At 32.0% G+C, this 14567-nt stretch overlaps 2 protein-coding genes across 2 annotated transcripts; both read right to left on the reverse strand.

Moving 5' to 3' along the window:
- Positions 1-825: 825 nt before the first annotated feature.
- On the reverse strand, positions 826-3319 carry LOC130510098 (uncharacterized). The gene is made up of 3 exons (XM_057006441.1): positions 3232-3319; positions 1218-1519; positions 826-1139 (listed from the first exon to the last, which is right to left on the reverse strand). The coding sequence occupies exons 1-3, from the start codon at positions 3317-3319 to the stop codon at positions 984-986; spliced, it is 546 nt and encodes a 181-aa protein (XP_056862421.1). The 3' UTR covers positions 826-983.
- Positions 3320-12643: 9324 nt separating this feature from the next.
- Positions 12644-14539, reverse strand: LOC108848033 (uncharacterized). The gene is made up of 3 exons (XM_018621437.2): positions 14074-14539; positions 13864-14010; positions 12644-13608 (listed from the first exon to the last, which is right to left on the reverse strand). Exons 1-3 carry the CDS (start codon positions 14417-14419, stop codon positions 12749-12751), a joined length of 1353 nt encoding a protein of 450 aa, XP_018476939.1. The 5' UTR covers positions 14420-14539; the 3' UTR covers positions 12644-12748.
- Positions 14540-14567: the final 28 nt, after the last annotated feature.

The following is a 14567-nucleotide window of genomic DNA, read 5'->3' on the forward strand; positions in this document are numbered from 1 at the left end:
TAGAAATTAAACTTTTGAAAGTTGTCTTTATAATTTAATGTAATTTATTTTAAGTGTTGGGTTTTTTTTATTTTTGTCATGTGTTGGTTTTTATTTAGTATTTAATATTTATGTTTGGGATTTTTTATATTTAAATTATGAATAATATTATAGAAGTTATTTTATCATTGTTTTGTTTTATTTTATTATTACTATTTAATATTAGATCAAGAGTTAACTCATTTAATTCATGATCTAATTGATCTGAGTTCGAGTTTACATATTGAAGCTCATATAATAAATGAGTTGAGATGAGTTAACTCATGAAAGATCCGAGTTCACCATGAGTTGAACGAATTAACTCATTTTGACATCCCTAGCTACGTTGATGTAGTTATTATCCTGCCAATTACTTGGCTTATTTATACAGTTTTGGGTTTTAAAAACATTTCTCAGAAGAGATATTGTCCATTTTAATATTATTTTCGTCAATATCATCTAATTTATTCAGTTGTATACTTTAACATACACTACAAGAAATATCAACATTGTTAGCTCACGATAAACGCTATCGTAGGGTTTTCATAGCGTTTTACGATCTGCTATGTCATCGGCAGCCATCATAGGTACCCCTTCTACGATAGCACTTTTCAATGACGCTATTTAATGTTTCATACGATAGCGATAGTTTAATGCTGTTATTAACTTTAATATAACATTATTTTTTTGTTACAAATTGATTACGATTCATATATTTGTGCTATGATAGATCTTTCTATAATAAATAAAAAAATAATTATAATTATAATAAAATAATTGAAAATTAAATCAAAAATTAATTTATACTGAAAATGAAATAAATTTTATTTATAAATTAAAATTGGGTTACAAATTAACTTGGGTTTACATTACTAAACCAGAAATTAAAAATAAATTTAGACCACTACAATTTCCCCAACCCGGTTTACACTAAACCAAATTTAAAAAGAAAAAAAAAACTAAACCTAAAAAACTAAGACTGCAGCCGCCGCCTCCTCTACGGCCTTGCAGCCCTTGCCCCTCTTCCAACAGTCATGAGTTTGCCTCCTCCTGGCCGCCGTCCTCAAGCCGCCATGAACCTTGCCTACTGCAGCCACCAAGATCCTTGACTCCTCACCTATCTTTACCAAAAACAAAATAAATTCAGATTCATAAGAGGAAAACAGATACGAAAAGGGAGAGAGGGAGAGAAGGCGAACGTGGCGGTGGTGGGAGGGCGAACGTGGCGGTGGTGGGAGGGCGACCGCGGTGGTGGTTGTGGGGGTGCGATGCGATGGGAGTGATGGGAGACGAAGAGAAGATGCGATGGGAGAAATATGGGAGAGATGAGAGAGGCGTGCAAAGAGATAGGAGTGATGAGAGAAACAGTAAGCTTGGAGAGAGATGGGAGTGATGAGAGATATGAGAGATGAGACTGAAGAAGATGAAGTTTCAGATCTGTCGTGGAGAAAAGAGAGATAGGGGGAGAAAAAATAAAAATTAAAAGGAATAAATCTCAACCCTTAGATCTAATTTAATCTAATGGTTCAGAAGTGTGATCCGTGTATCTCAATCTGATTGGTCAGAAAATTTTGTTTTTTCTTTTTCTTTTTCTATTTTTGTTTTTGTTTTATCCTTTAATATTTTGATAATTTGTTTTGCAAATAATTTTTCTTAGTTATGTCTTATTTCAGGTCGGGTTGTTCGTAGCCAAGTGGCTGCTGAGCTCTGTCTTCGGTCCCTGACGTCGGGGGTTCGAACCCCACTTACCTCAGTTTGAGGATTAAAGGTCCAAAAGTGACCAGTTGACAAAAAAAAAAGTTATGTCTTATTTCAGAATTTATATTTTGTAGGTTATAATTTAAATCTAAAGTTTATTTTTGAACATAGTAAATTGTTATTTATTTAGGAATTGATGTATAATTAAGTTCGAATATATATTAGATTAATATCAAAATTATGATTTTGGTGATCATTTTAAAAATTTATATGCTTACACAGAAATCTGATATATAATTCATTTATAAATTTGTTTGTTTGATTCAAAAGTTGAAATTTTTTAAATTTAAATTTTATGGTTTATAAAAAACATTATGATTAAGAGTAAAGTTTAGTTTTGTGATTTAAGGTTTGGATATTGGAAATGAGATTTAGGATTAAAATTTAGTATTTTGGATTAAAATTGGAAAATAATAGATTTGAAGACTAGATACAATATTTATAGTCAAATATTTAACAATCTAGATTATAGGTTTATATTTAGAGTATTGAAAGTATAGTTTATGTTTGAAGTTAGGAGTTAGGATATAGAATTTGATTAAGGATTAAAGATATGTGTTTAGGAGATTATAGTTTTAAAATTAGAAATATAAAATTATGAGTTTAATTTTAATATTTGAAGTTATAATATGAAAATATTAGATTTATAAGGGTTGTCTTAAGAGTTAAGGGTTTAAAACTATGCTTAGGGTTTAAAACATGTTTAGGGTTAGGAGTTCGAATAGCTTTTCTTAGCATTATAAAAATGCTATTACATGTTTTTTATAGCATTACTAAAGTCGTTTCAATATTATCTTTGGCGCTTGAATCTCATTTCCCGGTAAATATTGGTGGAATCGGTGACTTTAAATTCCCGCTCATTTAATTTTCAAAATAACATTAGTTAAGTGTTATTTTAGGTTTCGCTCTACCATTGCGTTTATCTAACGCTATTATAAAATATAAAAATATTTAACTTATCTACGATAGCAGTTCAGTAAAACGTGCTATAATAATCTGCTATCAATGTAGACTTTTTTTGTAGTGATATTGGCATACATGTTTTTCCCCCACAAAACCAGGCTAAATTTTAGAAGTACTTGTAGGTTATTTTCATTTAACGAATTTGGTTTTAGGGTATGGTCGTGTTTTTTCTTCTCCAACTATATTACGAAATGTTCAAATTAGAAACATCAAAGGGAAATATGACTCGTAATTAGAAAACAACCAGGTCTCAATGAATATGTTTTTGACTATTGTACGAAGAGATCGTACGGTCATCGCACAAAGACAATGGCACATATAAAGAAGCAAGAAATGAAATGACAAATGCCACATACAACTTTGAAATAATAAAAGGATAATAACATCAGTTACCTTTTGAATTTTGGTAACGAAGGTAAGGACAATGAAGGACGGAAAGGTGAAAAAAAATCACGAGCAAATAAATAAAGGTTTGATGTCGACAATAAAAACTTTGATTTGATTCTAAAACTTTATCAAAAAGCATGATTCCAATGCGATGCGTCACTTCTTCATGCATTATCATTGCACCATGCCACATCTTTTTATCATATCATCTATGTTTTTTTACTGATAATCTGTAGAACTACACAAACACGAAAAAACTCATAAGTTACAAGTTTTTTTTTCTTTCATAAGTTACAAGTTTTTTTCTCATTTCGTAAAAATTGTCATTTTAACATTATTTACATATACTAAAAATGATTGAAATCCATATATAATTTTATTAATTATACCTACCTAACCAATAATTTCGACGATAACTAAAATTATTTATAAAACTAATATATTTTGTTATTAACATTGTTAATATAAATTGCATTTAGATAGTAAAATTACATTCATTAGGTAACAAGAAAAAAAATATCAAAGTGACATATTTTATAATTTGTCAAAACCTCTAAATATTTTACTGTATTTAGAATTTGAATATCTTACTGCATGGACAAGACTTAGGTTCACCCCCTATGGTGAACCTTTAAATTCACCACATCATTTATGACCAATAAAAATGACATGTAGATAAATTAATAAAACATATTAAATTTATTTTAAAATAGTTAAAAAGAATAATGACAATTTTAAACCACAAATCTTAATTTATAAACTCTAAACATTAATTTCTAAATCTAAACCTATACCTTAAATCAAAATTCTATACCCTAAACTCAAATCCTAGACCCTGACCCCCAAACCCAAATTCTATACCCTAAACCCAAACCCAAATTCTAAACCCTAAACCCAAATCATAAATCTTAAATCTAAACCAAGTATCATAAACCCAAATCTTAAACCCTAAACCCAAACCTTATACCCTAAACCCAAATTCTATACCCTAAACCCAAATCGTAAACTCTAAACCCAAACCGTATATCCTAAACCCAAATCTTAGACCTTAAATCCAAACCGTAAACCCTAAAATTTAAATTTAAATTTAGGGTTTACGGTTTGGATTTAAGATCTAGGATTTGGGTTTAGGGTATACGATTTGGATTTAGGGTTTAGGATTTGGATTTAGGGTATTAGATTTAGATTTAAGGTTTATGGTTTGGGTTTAAGGTTTAAGATTTGGGTTTAGGGTATAGGATTTTTGTTTAGGGTATAGAGTTTGGATTTAGAAATTAGTATTTAGGGTTTAAAAATTAAGATTTGTGGTTTAGAATTGACATTATTTCTTTTAACTATTTTAAAATAAATTTATAATGTTTTATTTAATTATCTATATGTCATTTTTATTGGTCATAAATGGTGTGGTGAATTTAAAGGTTCACCATGGGGGGTGAACCTAAGTCTTGTCCCTTACTGCATCTGCGTCGTCCATAATAACATTATTGCGTTATCTTTAAGGCGATTTCTTGCATGTGCTTATTGATTTACTTCTAAATGTTTTTTTGGAATGATTATATTTTTAAAAAATTAGACATACCAAATAATATTCGACCTAATGGTCTAGTCAATTCTAAAAGGAAAACCAAGCCATTAGTTAATGATCTTTGTTTTCATCTTCAGCGTTGAAAAATAAATCTGAACCATTTTAATCATCATTTTAACTAGGGCTGGGCATTTTATCCGTTAAATTTGATTCGATTCGTTATCCGTTACTATTCGATCCGAAAATTCCGAATATCCGTAAGCTTTCGAAGCAAAGCAAATACTAAAATTCAATATCCGTCAAAATCGAAGCAAATCACAAATATTAAAATTTTGGGAAGCGAATATCCGATCCGATCCGTCAATATATAAATACATGTATATTTTGATTATATTTAAAGTTTTAAATGTATAAAATTATATAATTATTATTCTAATATATTATTTGATAGATTCTATTCATATTATTACTTATATAAAAGTATTACATAAAAGGAAGAGAAAATATTTATGACAATTATAATTTTTCTTAAGTTTTGTGTTATTGTAATTTTAACTAAGTTTAAAAATTTACAAAATATGAAGATTCACTACTTCTTTTAATTTTTATCTTTTATATCATGCAAAAAATATATTTTACAAAACAAATTTGTATCAAATTTTTAAGATTATTTGTATTAATCAAAACAAATGAGAGATCCGTAAGTATCCGCGAATATCCGCAAATATCTATTTATTTTCCGGATATCCGTTTTTCCGAATATCCGTATTTTTCCGAAGCAAAGCAAATCGAAAAATCAGATATTCGTAACATTCGAAGCAAACCACAAATACCTTCAAAAACCCGAATATCCGATCCGTGCCTAGGCCTAATTTTAACTGCATGCACCAATAGTTCCTTTTTTTTGAGAAAGGGCTTTTTGCATGCACCAATAGTTATCCCAAATATAACATTTACCAGCTAATCTTTTGATGATGTATTTCGATTGTACCTAACTTGTGTACCTACTACACTTCTTCTAACATCGTCGTCCCCGTGTAAAACTTAATAATGTCTACATCTTTGTTCTATCTCTTGTCGTGACAACTATTATTCTTGAAATGGATCGGTCGTGAATACTTCAAAATTATATAGAATTACTGTGTGTGTTACAAAGAAAAAAAAAAGAAAAAAATATAGAAGTATTGTGTACTTTTATCCTTATCCTTGGCATTTTTGAGAGGTAACTACTAAAAGAAACCTACTAAAACTAGGGCAAATAAAGCCTCTTGCTATTGAAAGAAGGTATGGCAAACTGAGTTTCATGTCTTATCTCTTTACTCCTTTCTGTTAAAAAGAAGAAGAAGATTTTGCTCTGCTGTACAACCATGGATTTCCAAATAGTGTTATAATTGATGTCTAAGTATCGCTCTCTTAAAATGTTTCATCAGATTCAATTGGGCGAGTAAAATAGTTCATCAAGAGATCGATCTATTTTGTGACAAAAATTTCAGCTTTATATATTTCACCTCCTGCCGCGTGCTTTTGTGGAAACATATATGATTAAGATGAGACTTTCCCCAAACATTTTGTTTCCACTCAAAGTTGAAACCATGCACACAAGCTTTCAGCTACAGTTTCCTTGGGGGATTTGTCTGAAGTGCTCATTTATTTACTACATATGAATGTTATAAATCATTTGAACTACATTTTATATTTAATTAAAAGATATGATATCTAACATAACTGAAGATTTGATTTGCGGCATGATTAAATCTGAATAACAATCAGTATTTAATCCATTACTAGGTAGTTACACAATGAAATGATAAGATACGGAATAACTATACTTCTATAAATAGAAAAATTCTTTTGTGTTGAAAGCTGGTAAACGAACCAGTAGAATTTTATATTCATTTATTAAAAAATTAATAGATGAAGAATTGAATGTGTACCTTCTATACTGAAATTGAATTTTATGAAATCAAGTTGAATACTGTATAAGATTCAAAGAAAAATTGGGTTGGATACGTCACTCGCTGAATAATTTTTTTTTTTGACTAAAACGCTGAATAAAATTGATATGTTTTTTTGGTGAATACATAAAATTGATATGCTTCACCAAAAAATTGAGTATATTGGAAATTAAGTAACAGAACTACTAATTGTATTTTGGTCAAAAAAAAAACTACTAGTTGTATTTCTTTAACAGAAAAATTTTAATATTGTGAGCACATAATTGGCGATATGTTATAATCCGCATGATATGCGCATGCTTAAAGATTTGTTTATGCGATCAGTTTCAGACATAAAGTAGTTTTTACCAAGGAGTCCCTTTGATTTCTAATCAGGTTATAAACCAATATTTCGTTAATTGATTTTGATACAACTTCATTTGATTTTTAGTTTTATTGGCTTACGTAAGTGATGATGTATTCAAACTTGCAACTTTATATATATGGGAACGGGGATATTATATAGCAAGACGGAATGATGTTGTAAGACGCTCTCTATATATGACTTAACAAAGTTGATATTTAACAAACTTGAAGAAAAAAATGGATGGTATGGAAACAATACACATGCTACTACAATATGAAGAAAAAGAAAAGAATGTATCGATTTACCTTTCACTAAAATATTAGAGTATTTTATAATAATTTTATGTTAATAGTTTCTATTTGGTATATATAACATATTAATATATTATCACTCTAGCTAACTATCACTAATTGTAGACTTTAGACATAGGTTTACAAACAGCGGGACGCTGAAAAGCACGGTAATTAGCAATTTCGAAAAAGAAACCTTCATATGAATCATATATATAAAGTTTGACAAGATGGGTCGAGAAAAGATAGCGCACAGTTACAAATCTAAAGAGAGATCATCCTTAAACCACTGGTTAAAACTTTTTGAGCAACACTGGCACAAAAATTAAGTATATAATTAATATAATAAATATACTTTAATATAATTTAAGTAAACCTTTCCAAAATTTTATTAAACTATTTTAATTTTAAAACTCGTCTCATTCTTATATAATTATTTTATTAGTAGGAAAATCATTGAAATTTCAGTGCAGCGGATGCTCCTACAATTTCATAATAACCCATCAAGTAATATATATTTATATATATATATATGACTGCCGATTTGATTATTATAAATTAGTTTCAAGATAGTAATATATATTATATAAAATTAGTTATACTCTTAACAGTTCTGATTTTTTGTCAACTATTCAAGAATTTCGCCTATATTTGATCAATAAGAAAGAAAAAAAGTATGTTAAGATAAAATAAAATAGATGATTCTACTTCTATGCGTGGTGGTACAGTAATCAGAATGTCTAAATTTTAAAATATTATGATTTTTTTTACTTTTTTAAGACACTTTTTGAGTTTCATATTTCATGATAAGGCATATTACACTTGAGGCAACATTTTTTATTATTCAAAGACATCGATACCCTTATATTAAATTAAACCAAACCGGACATCTATTTTCCTAAACCCAATCCTACCAAAACCAACTTATACCAACCTGAAAACTAGTATCGATCTTTCCAAATTTCCTCTCTTTCTCTCTCTCTCTCCTACTTTCTCTCCTAACGCTTGCGGCGGAGATGAAAAACCCTAGTTACAGACTCGTCGGTTTCACCTCTTCAATTCCAGTCGATAAAAAATTTGCGTCTGCTTCTCACCGGCGTAGACATCTTACCAACATTTCTCCAACTCCACGACCTTTTCCTAGATCTTCTCTCTCAATCCTCTAACCAAACACCCTTTCTAATGTATTTGTCTCTCTCTTTTCTTTGAATCGAATTTTAGTTTGTCACTTAGTCTGTAAGGTGTGAAAATTGGGCTTGATTTACTACAAGTGATTAGTTTCTTCACAACCCATACATATTTGTTCAGTTTGCTTCGATTTCAAGACATGCAAAGTTAGTTTCTCCACAACCCATACATATTTGTTCTGATTCTGGGATTTAATTAGTTTATCCAAATTTAGGTTCTATAAGATTCGTCTTTGTTTTATTGGTTTCTTAGGGTCATTGCGGATTCAAAACCCAGATCTGCGAAGCTTTCGATTTTAATTTGACGAGTAAAGTGTGGACTCGGGAGGATTGAATGGGTGGTGTGTGGATGGGCTGTGTGTGGATACTGAAGCGTGGATGGGTTGTGTGTGGACGTGGATGGATTGTGTGTGGACGGTTAATAAGGGGACAAGTGATGTGTATGGACGCAATCTCCAGGGGTAGTTGGATAGAGTTTCAGTGCGTGGATGAGCTCGGGATTCACCGTGGATAAGCTCGAGATTTGCTTTGGGTGAGTTCATCAATGTCTTGTCCACAATGATTTGCCATGGATCCTTACTCAAGAGCTGCCATGGTTGTGGATCTTTTATATGCTGTGATTCAGATTCATCAATGTCTTGTCCACAATTTTCAGTTTTCTGTCCACAAATTGTAAACCAGAATCTTGTAAAATAAAATTTTGTCCACAACTTTCAGTTTATGTCCATGGATTCTCTATATTTTATGCTCATGTCCACACAATTGTTTTAGACAACCTTGTCCATAACTTTCAATTTTTAATTTTGGTTTTCGGATTTAAAGCATCCAGTGGTCAAAAATAAGACAGCTCTATCTATAAACCTAACCAACATAATGTTTCGGAGGAAACAAAGAATAACCAAACCGGTTCACATTATTAAAATACAATGCATTCTTGCTTTCATTAAGGGCATTGTTGTCATAACATACACAAACTGCCAAGAAAAAGTGTTCCACATGCTGAATGTGTCCTAAAATGAAAGAGAAAGTCATATTGTGTTCTATAATGTAATCAACTCTCTTTCAGGCAAAGGTTGTGCTTTTTAAGAAGGTAGGGTCATGGAGTCATGGTTAAGCTAAAGAAATAAATGAAATAGAGGCACAATAACAAACCAAGTTGGTATTAACAAATTAGTCTCCTTGTATGATACTAGTATATATAAATAAACACAAGGTGCATCAAAATCTCCGGAGACCATGAAGCTAAATCCAATGAGAAGTGATGAATTAATTAACTCTTAGTTAAGTCGTAAGAACTTTTAAGCCCATCGGTCATGTCTCCAATAACACGATCTGGTGGGTCCATATAACACTCAATTGACCACAAAAACTCTTTATATCCTTTTCCATGACAACAAATTAAATCTTTTCATTTATTTCGTGCCAATGTCACACAAAACACTAATTTCATGTCATCACTTCACTTTACATGGCGTTATTTCATTCTAACTCACTTGACAATTAGAATTCATACTGTAGTTGATTTCTTAAGAAAACCTATTTTATAAAACTTTGTTCATCGTAAAATTTTAAAGTGAAGGCATTAATTTCACATGAATGCTTCAGATTTAATTTTTAGTTAGAATAATTGCTTTATTTTGTGAAACAATTTCTCTACCTTCTAATTTTGATATTTATGCTATATTCTTTTTAGTCTCAAATTTGAATGATTTTTGGATCAGTAAATATGTTATATATATAATTTATATATTTTTATAATATTATAAACACATAAAATTGTTAATAAGTCAAAACTTGGATTAGAAGTTTAAGACACTATATAGCCATGTAATTTTTCTTCAACATTGTTTCATCCATTTGTCAAAAAAAAAAATTGTTTCATCCATATATGAAAGATAGTTACTGGATGCATGATATAACGCATCTACACGATGCTATAGCACATGAATTTGCTAGGACTTTGCAGAGTAAATCGTAGCAACAATACTACTCTACTCATTCTTGTCGGATCATTGTAAAAACATAAGATGTGGGGCTGAGATGGCATGGAAAATAATTTAGATTGTGACATTTTGGATGATGCAATGATGTATTTTGTAGCTTAGATATAGTTAGTGCCCTTCATATAAATTTTGAGAGCAAAATTATATTGGATATATAATAGAAGAAAGAAGGAAAAGTTAGAAAGAGGAAAAGAAAAGGAGAAGATCTTTTGTTGGAGACCAAAGAAGGTGGGGAACAAACTCAAGACATTGTGGAAAACACAGAGATGTATAGATGATAGGTTCCGTAGCTAGGCAAATAGGGTGCATAAATATGTTTGCACAAAACAATAAATCAAAATATTAAACAGGAGGTCAGGAATATAGTAAGGATAGTAGACGCATACGTTCGACCCTAATCTGGAAAATTCCAGTTCAATTATCTACTAAACGGGGAAAATACTATAGGAAATATGCGAAAAGGGGTTGACCATAGAAATCAAGAAGTAGATATGAAAAATAAACAACAAAACAAATCGAATCAAATCACACATTTGACTATTGTTTAGTACATCAATGTTACTTAGACTAGGGCATAGTTCTAGCTAGTTTTTAAAAGTTAATTATATGCGCATACGTCATGCACAAGTAGTCTTTGGTGGAACTTTTGAATGTTTGTTCTTTGACAGTGAAATTGATTTTGTTTAGAAACCATATACAGATACGTCAGAGATTGTGTATTTTTTGACGGTTTACAGTTTACTAGTTCGATAACATGCGATTCGGTTACCATTTATCATAACTAACAAATATTTTAAACTCGAATCAAACAATAATGTGGAAATTTGTTTTCTTTTTCTTTAGCATAATGTGGTGATTCTTTTAGAAAAAAATATATGCACCCTCCGTTTCAAAATATATATATTCTAAGAAAAAATATTGTTTCAAAAAGATACATTTTTGTTTTTTCAATGTATTATTTAACGAAAAATTATAATTGTTTTCAAAAGTTAATAGTGTTTATTAAATTTTTATCGGTTAAAAATTATGAAAAATTATTATGCACAAAAAAAACGATACATTTACAATCAAATTTTAATGTGTTTTCTTAATATATGCGAAAAATCTAAAATATGTATTTTTTAAACGGAATGAATATATTGTAATACTAAATACTGTTTTACCAATTAGCCGAGAAGATATATAAAACCTAGTAAATGATCACTTAAATTTTAATGTATCAAAAATTTACGGGACGGCAAAAATGTATGAGCATTTGAATAAGTAGTAGACACCTTGCCAATTGAAGATGTTGTACTTATTAGATTCATTCAATACAAAAGTTTGAAGACGAACTTTGGTAATGGAAACATTGGAAAGCCTTTAAGCTTTAAAGGGTTTGTGTTTGTGGACCAATCGATGTCTTGTATATGAATTGTTTGGTTGTCTACTCAGTGCGATCAAAAAGACAAAGAGGAAGACGAAGAAGACGAAAATGTGATGAATCATTTTTTAACCTTTTCAAACGAATATGTTTTCTGAATTGGATTTTTCCTAAAGATATTTGTTTCCTCATTTTCTCGAGTTGTGGTGTATGTATTTTGTCAATAATATATATTATATGGTTTATGTGTTTCTGGGTGTGAAAGATAAGGAGGCTTCTCGTTTCTTTTTTGCTGGTATCCCACTATCTTAAATTGCTCCCCCTTGAAAAAGGTATATATCTCACCATTTCATTATCCTGTGTGTTTACAATTTTAATGAGAACTTCGATATCAGACAAATAATGTATAATAATTTTATTTATTATATTTCAAATTTTTATTAGATATTTTTGATTAGTGTGCTTTAAATTTAATTGATCTTTCAAGATTGTATGCACGTCTACGGCATAATTATGTAAACCGTATGTGGTTCCTATATACGTGAACAGTTGTGCTGTATACGACGACTGTTTTTTTCGCTGAACAAAACACTTTTTCTAGAATAGTTAGCTTTACAAAATTATATGAATTTTTCACTAGTGTTTCAATGTTTGAAAGTATTTAAATGTATTGTTTTGTTGACACTACTTTGTACTTTGTGTAATCATATTATCCTTAATAAAAATTTATGAGTAATCATATTATTATCCTTAAAAAACAAAAAAAAAACTTTTATGACCATTACATTTTGTGTGTGTTTGTAATATAATTTATTTCACGTTATAAGTAACTAATCCTCGAACATCTATTTGTCACAGTGTCAGAAGATCCACAAACCACAATTTAGGCGTTAAGAAACAAAAAAAATCATACCATGAGTTTTTTGAGTAACCACTGTGTGGTTAATGTGAGATTACTCAAAAACAGAGACCTGTCCGTCCCAGCTACAAGACGCAATCACGTTAGGCAATACAGGGTGGTACTCAACATCCACGCAGGGATGTTCATAAGCCTTGAGCTTCTTAATGAGCTCAGTGGATTTGTATCCATACATGTATACGTAACCATCAGATGAGCCAGAGACTAAGGTTTCTCCGTCAGGGCTGAAGTTGCATTTGATAGGGAAACCAGCGACCCAGTGACCTTCGTACCTCTTGTACTTGTTGAGCTTGAAAGGCGGGTTTGCTGAGAAGATCGCCGCGTAGTTCCCGTGCGATTGCGCGACGAAGACCGAGTCTCGAGGGTGGTGTTTGACGCAAGGGCATGTGTATGCTTCTGCATAGACCTGGTTAGATAGAGGGACCTCCCTCGAAACATCCCAAACCATAACAGCGTTCTCGCTTATGTTCCTGCCCGAAACATCGCTCGAAGAGATGAACCGCTTCCCACAGGACATAAACTCAACATCGAGAACCGGGCCAAGATCCTTGACGACGTACTCATGCGCGACTTCGTTGCTCCTGATGTCCCATAATCTAAGACTTCCCTTGAGCCCTCCCGAGAGAAACAGGTTGGCATTGTCTGGATGGAACTTCACAACTCCAACAACCTGATCCTCCTTGAAGGCTTGCGTCTCCACCCCTCTCTCAACATCAAACAGCCTGGACGTGCAGTCGTATCCACAAGAGAGCAGAGACAGCCCTTGCTTGGACCACTTCACGTCTTTGACCGGGGCACTATGATGGAGAAAGGAACGTACTTTCTTCTCACCGCTGCTCCATACATTCCACACGTAGACAGCACCATCTAGCCCCGCTGAAGCAAGAAGGTGAACTGCAAAATAACTCTAAAAATGAACAAATGAATGAGGCAAAGGACACTGGCAACAGGCATAACCGAAGATTAGTAACTATAAAGAAGCCCTAACCACATCAGATACAGAGTTTGCTTAATACTTAAAACATAAATTAACAATAACAAAGTTAACAAATCACAAACTGTATAAAGTTCATAACATAAACCCAACAAGAACAAAGCTAATCAATTCACAAACTCTATAAAAGTTTGAAACTTTAGGGAAGAACATACCATGACTTGTTGACCAATCAATGGAAGTTACAGCCTTTGTATGACCGGTTAACGAAACCGACATCCTACCGGGCATTCCGGTTCGAAAAGAGGATCCTTTTGACAGAACATGACGAGGCACTTGTGAATCAGAGATGCTCCCGAGAACTGAGATTTTTAAGAAAGGTCAATACTTTATTAGCGGAAGATTAAGAGCAAATCGCAAGTTACCAGTAGGAGAGCTAACGGAAGGTTTCTGAATCGAATCGGAGCTTTGATTTTGAATCGGAACAGTTGAAAGAGAGGCTAGAAGCGATCTCTCTCTCTTGGAAACGTAACGACCAGGGACTGTGATCGGAACTGGGGTAGTTGAAGAGCTGGTTTGAGGATCGGGATGAGAGGAACCGTACGGAGGATTCGGTTTACGAGCTGGTTTGTAGTGTCGGTCCTCCGGTTCAGGATATGGGCGTTTAAAAGGAAGAGACGGTGCGGCGGTTATAGATTTTAACCGGTTATCGGTCACCGGTTCGGGTTCTTCGTCGGAGTCGTTGGCGTAGGAGTTGCGTAAGAGATCCATCGGAAGACTCTGTGATTCGAACCACCGGAGAGGTGCTTGTAGATCGGAATGTAAACTGAATTGGAATTCGATTTTAGCTGAACCTTCGTGGGCTTTATTTTGGGCCAGGCTTTATTTTGGGCCACCTTAATGGGCCGATACATATTAA

The sequence above is a fragment of the Raphanus sativus genome, chromosome 3, assembly GCF_000801105.2.
Source record: "Raphanus sativus cultivar WK10039 chromosome 3, ASM80110v3, whole genome shotgun sequence".
NCBI lineage: Eukaryota > Viridiplantae > Streptophyta > Magnoliopsida > Brassicales > Brassicaceae > Raphanus > Raphanus sativus.

Coding starts and splice junctions, on each gene's coding strand:
- LOC130510098 (XM_057006441.1), bottom strand. CDS start 3,319: ATGTGGCATGGTGCAATGATAATGCATGAAGAAGTGACGCATCGCATT. Junction 1,520..3,231: donor AGTTTTAGAATCAAATCAAA/GTTTTTATTGTC, acceptor ATTAGATCTAAG/GGTTGAGATTTATTCCTTTT. Junction 1,140..1,217: donor CGCCCTCCCACCACCGCCAC/GTTCGCCTTCTC, acceptor TTTTTGGTAAAG/ATAGGTGAGGAGTCAAGGAT.
- LOC108848033 (XM_018621437.2), bottom strand. CDS start 14,419: ATGGATCTCTTACGCAACTCCTACGCCAACGACTCCGACGAAGAACCC. Junction 14,011..14,073: donor TTCCGTTAGCTCTCCTACTG/GTAACTTGCGAT, acceptor TAAAAATCTCAG/TTCTCGGGAGCATCTCTGAT. Junction 13,609..13,863: donor TGATTGGTCAACAAGTCATG/GTATGTTCTTCC, acceptor GTTATTTTGCAG/TTCACCTTCTTGCTTCAGCG.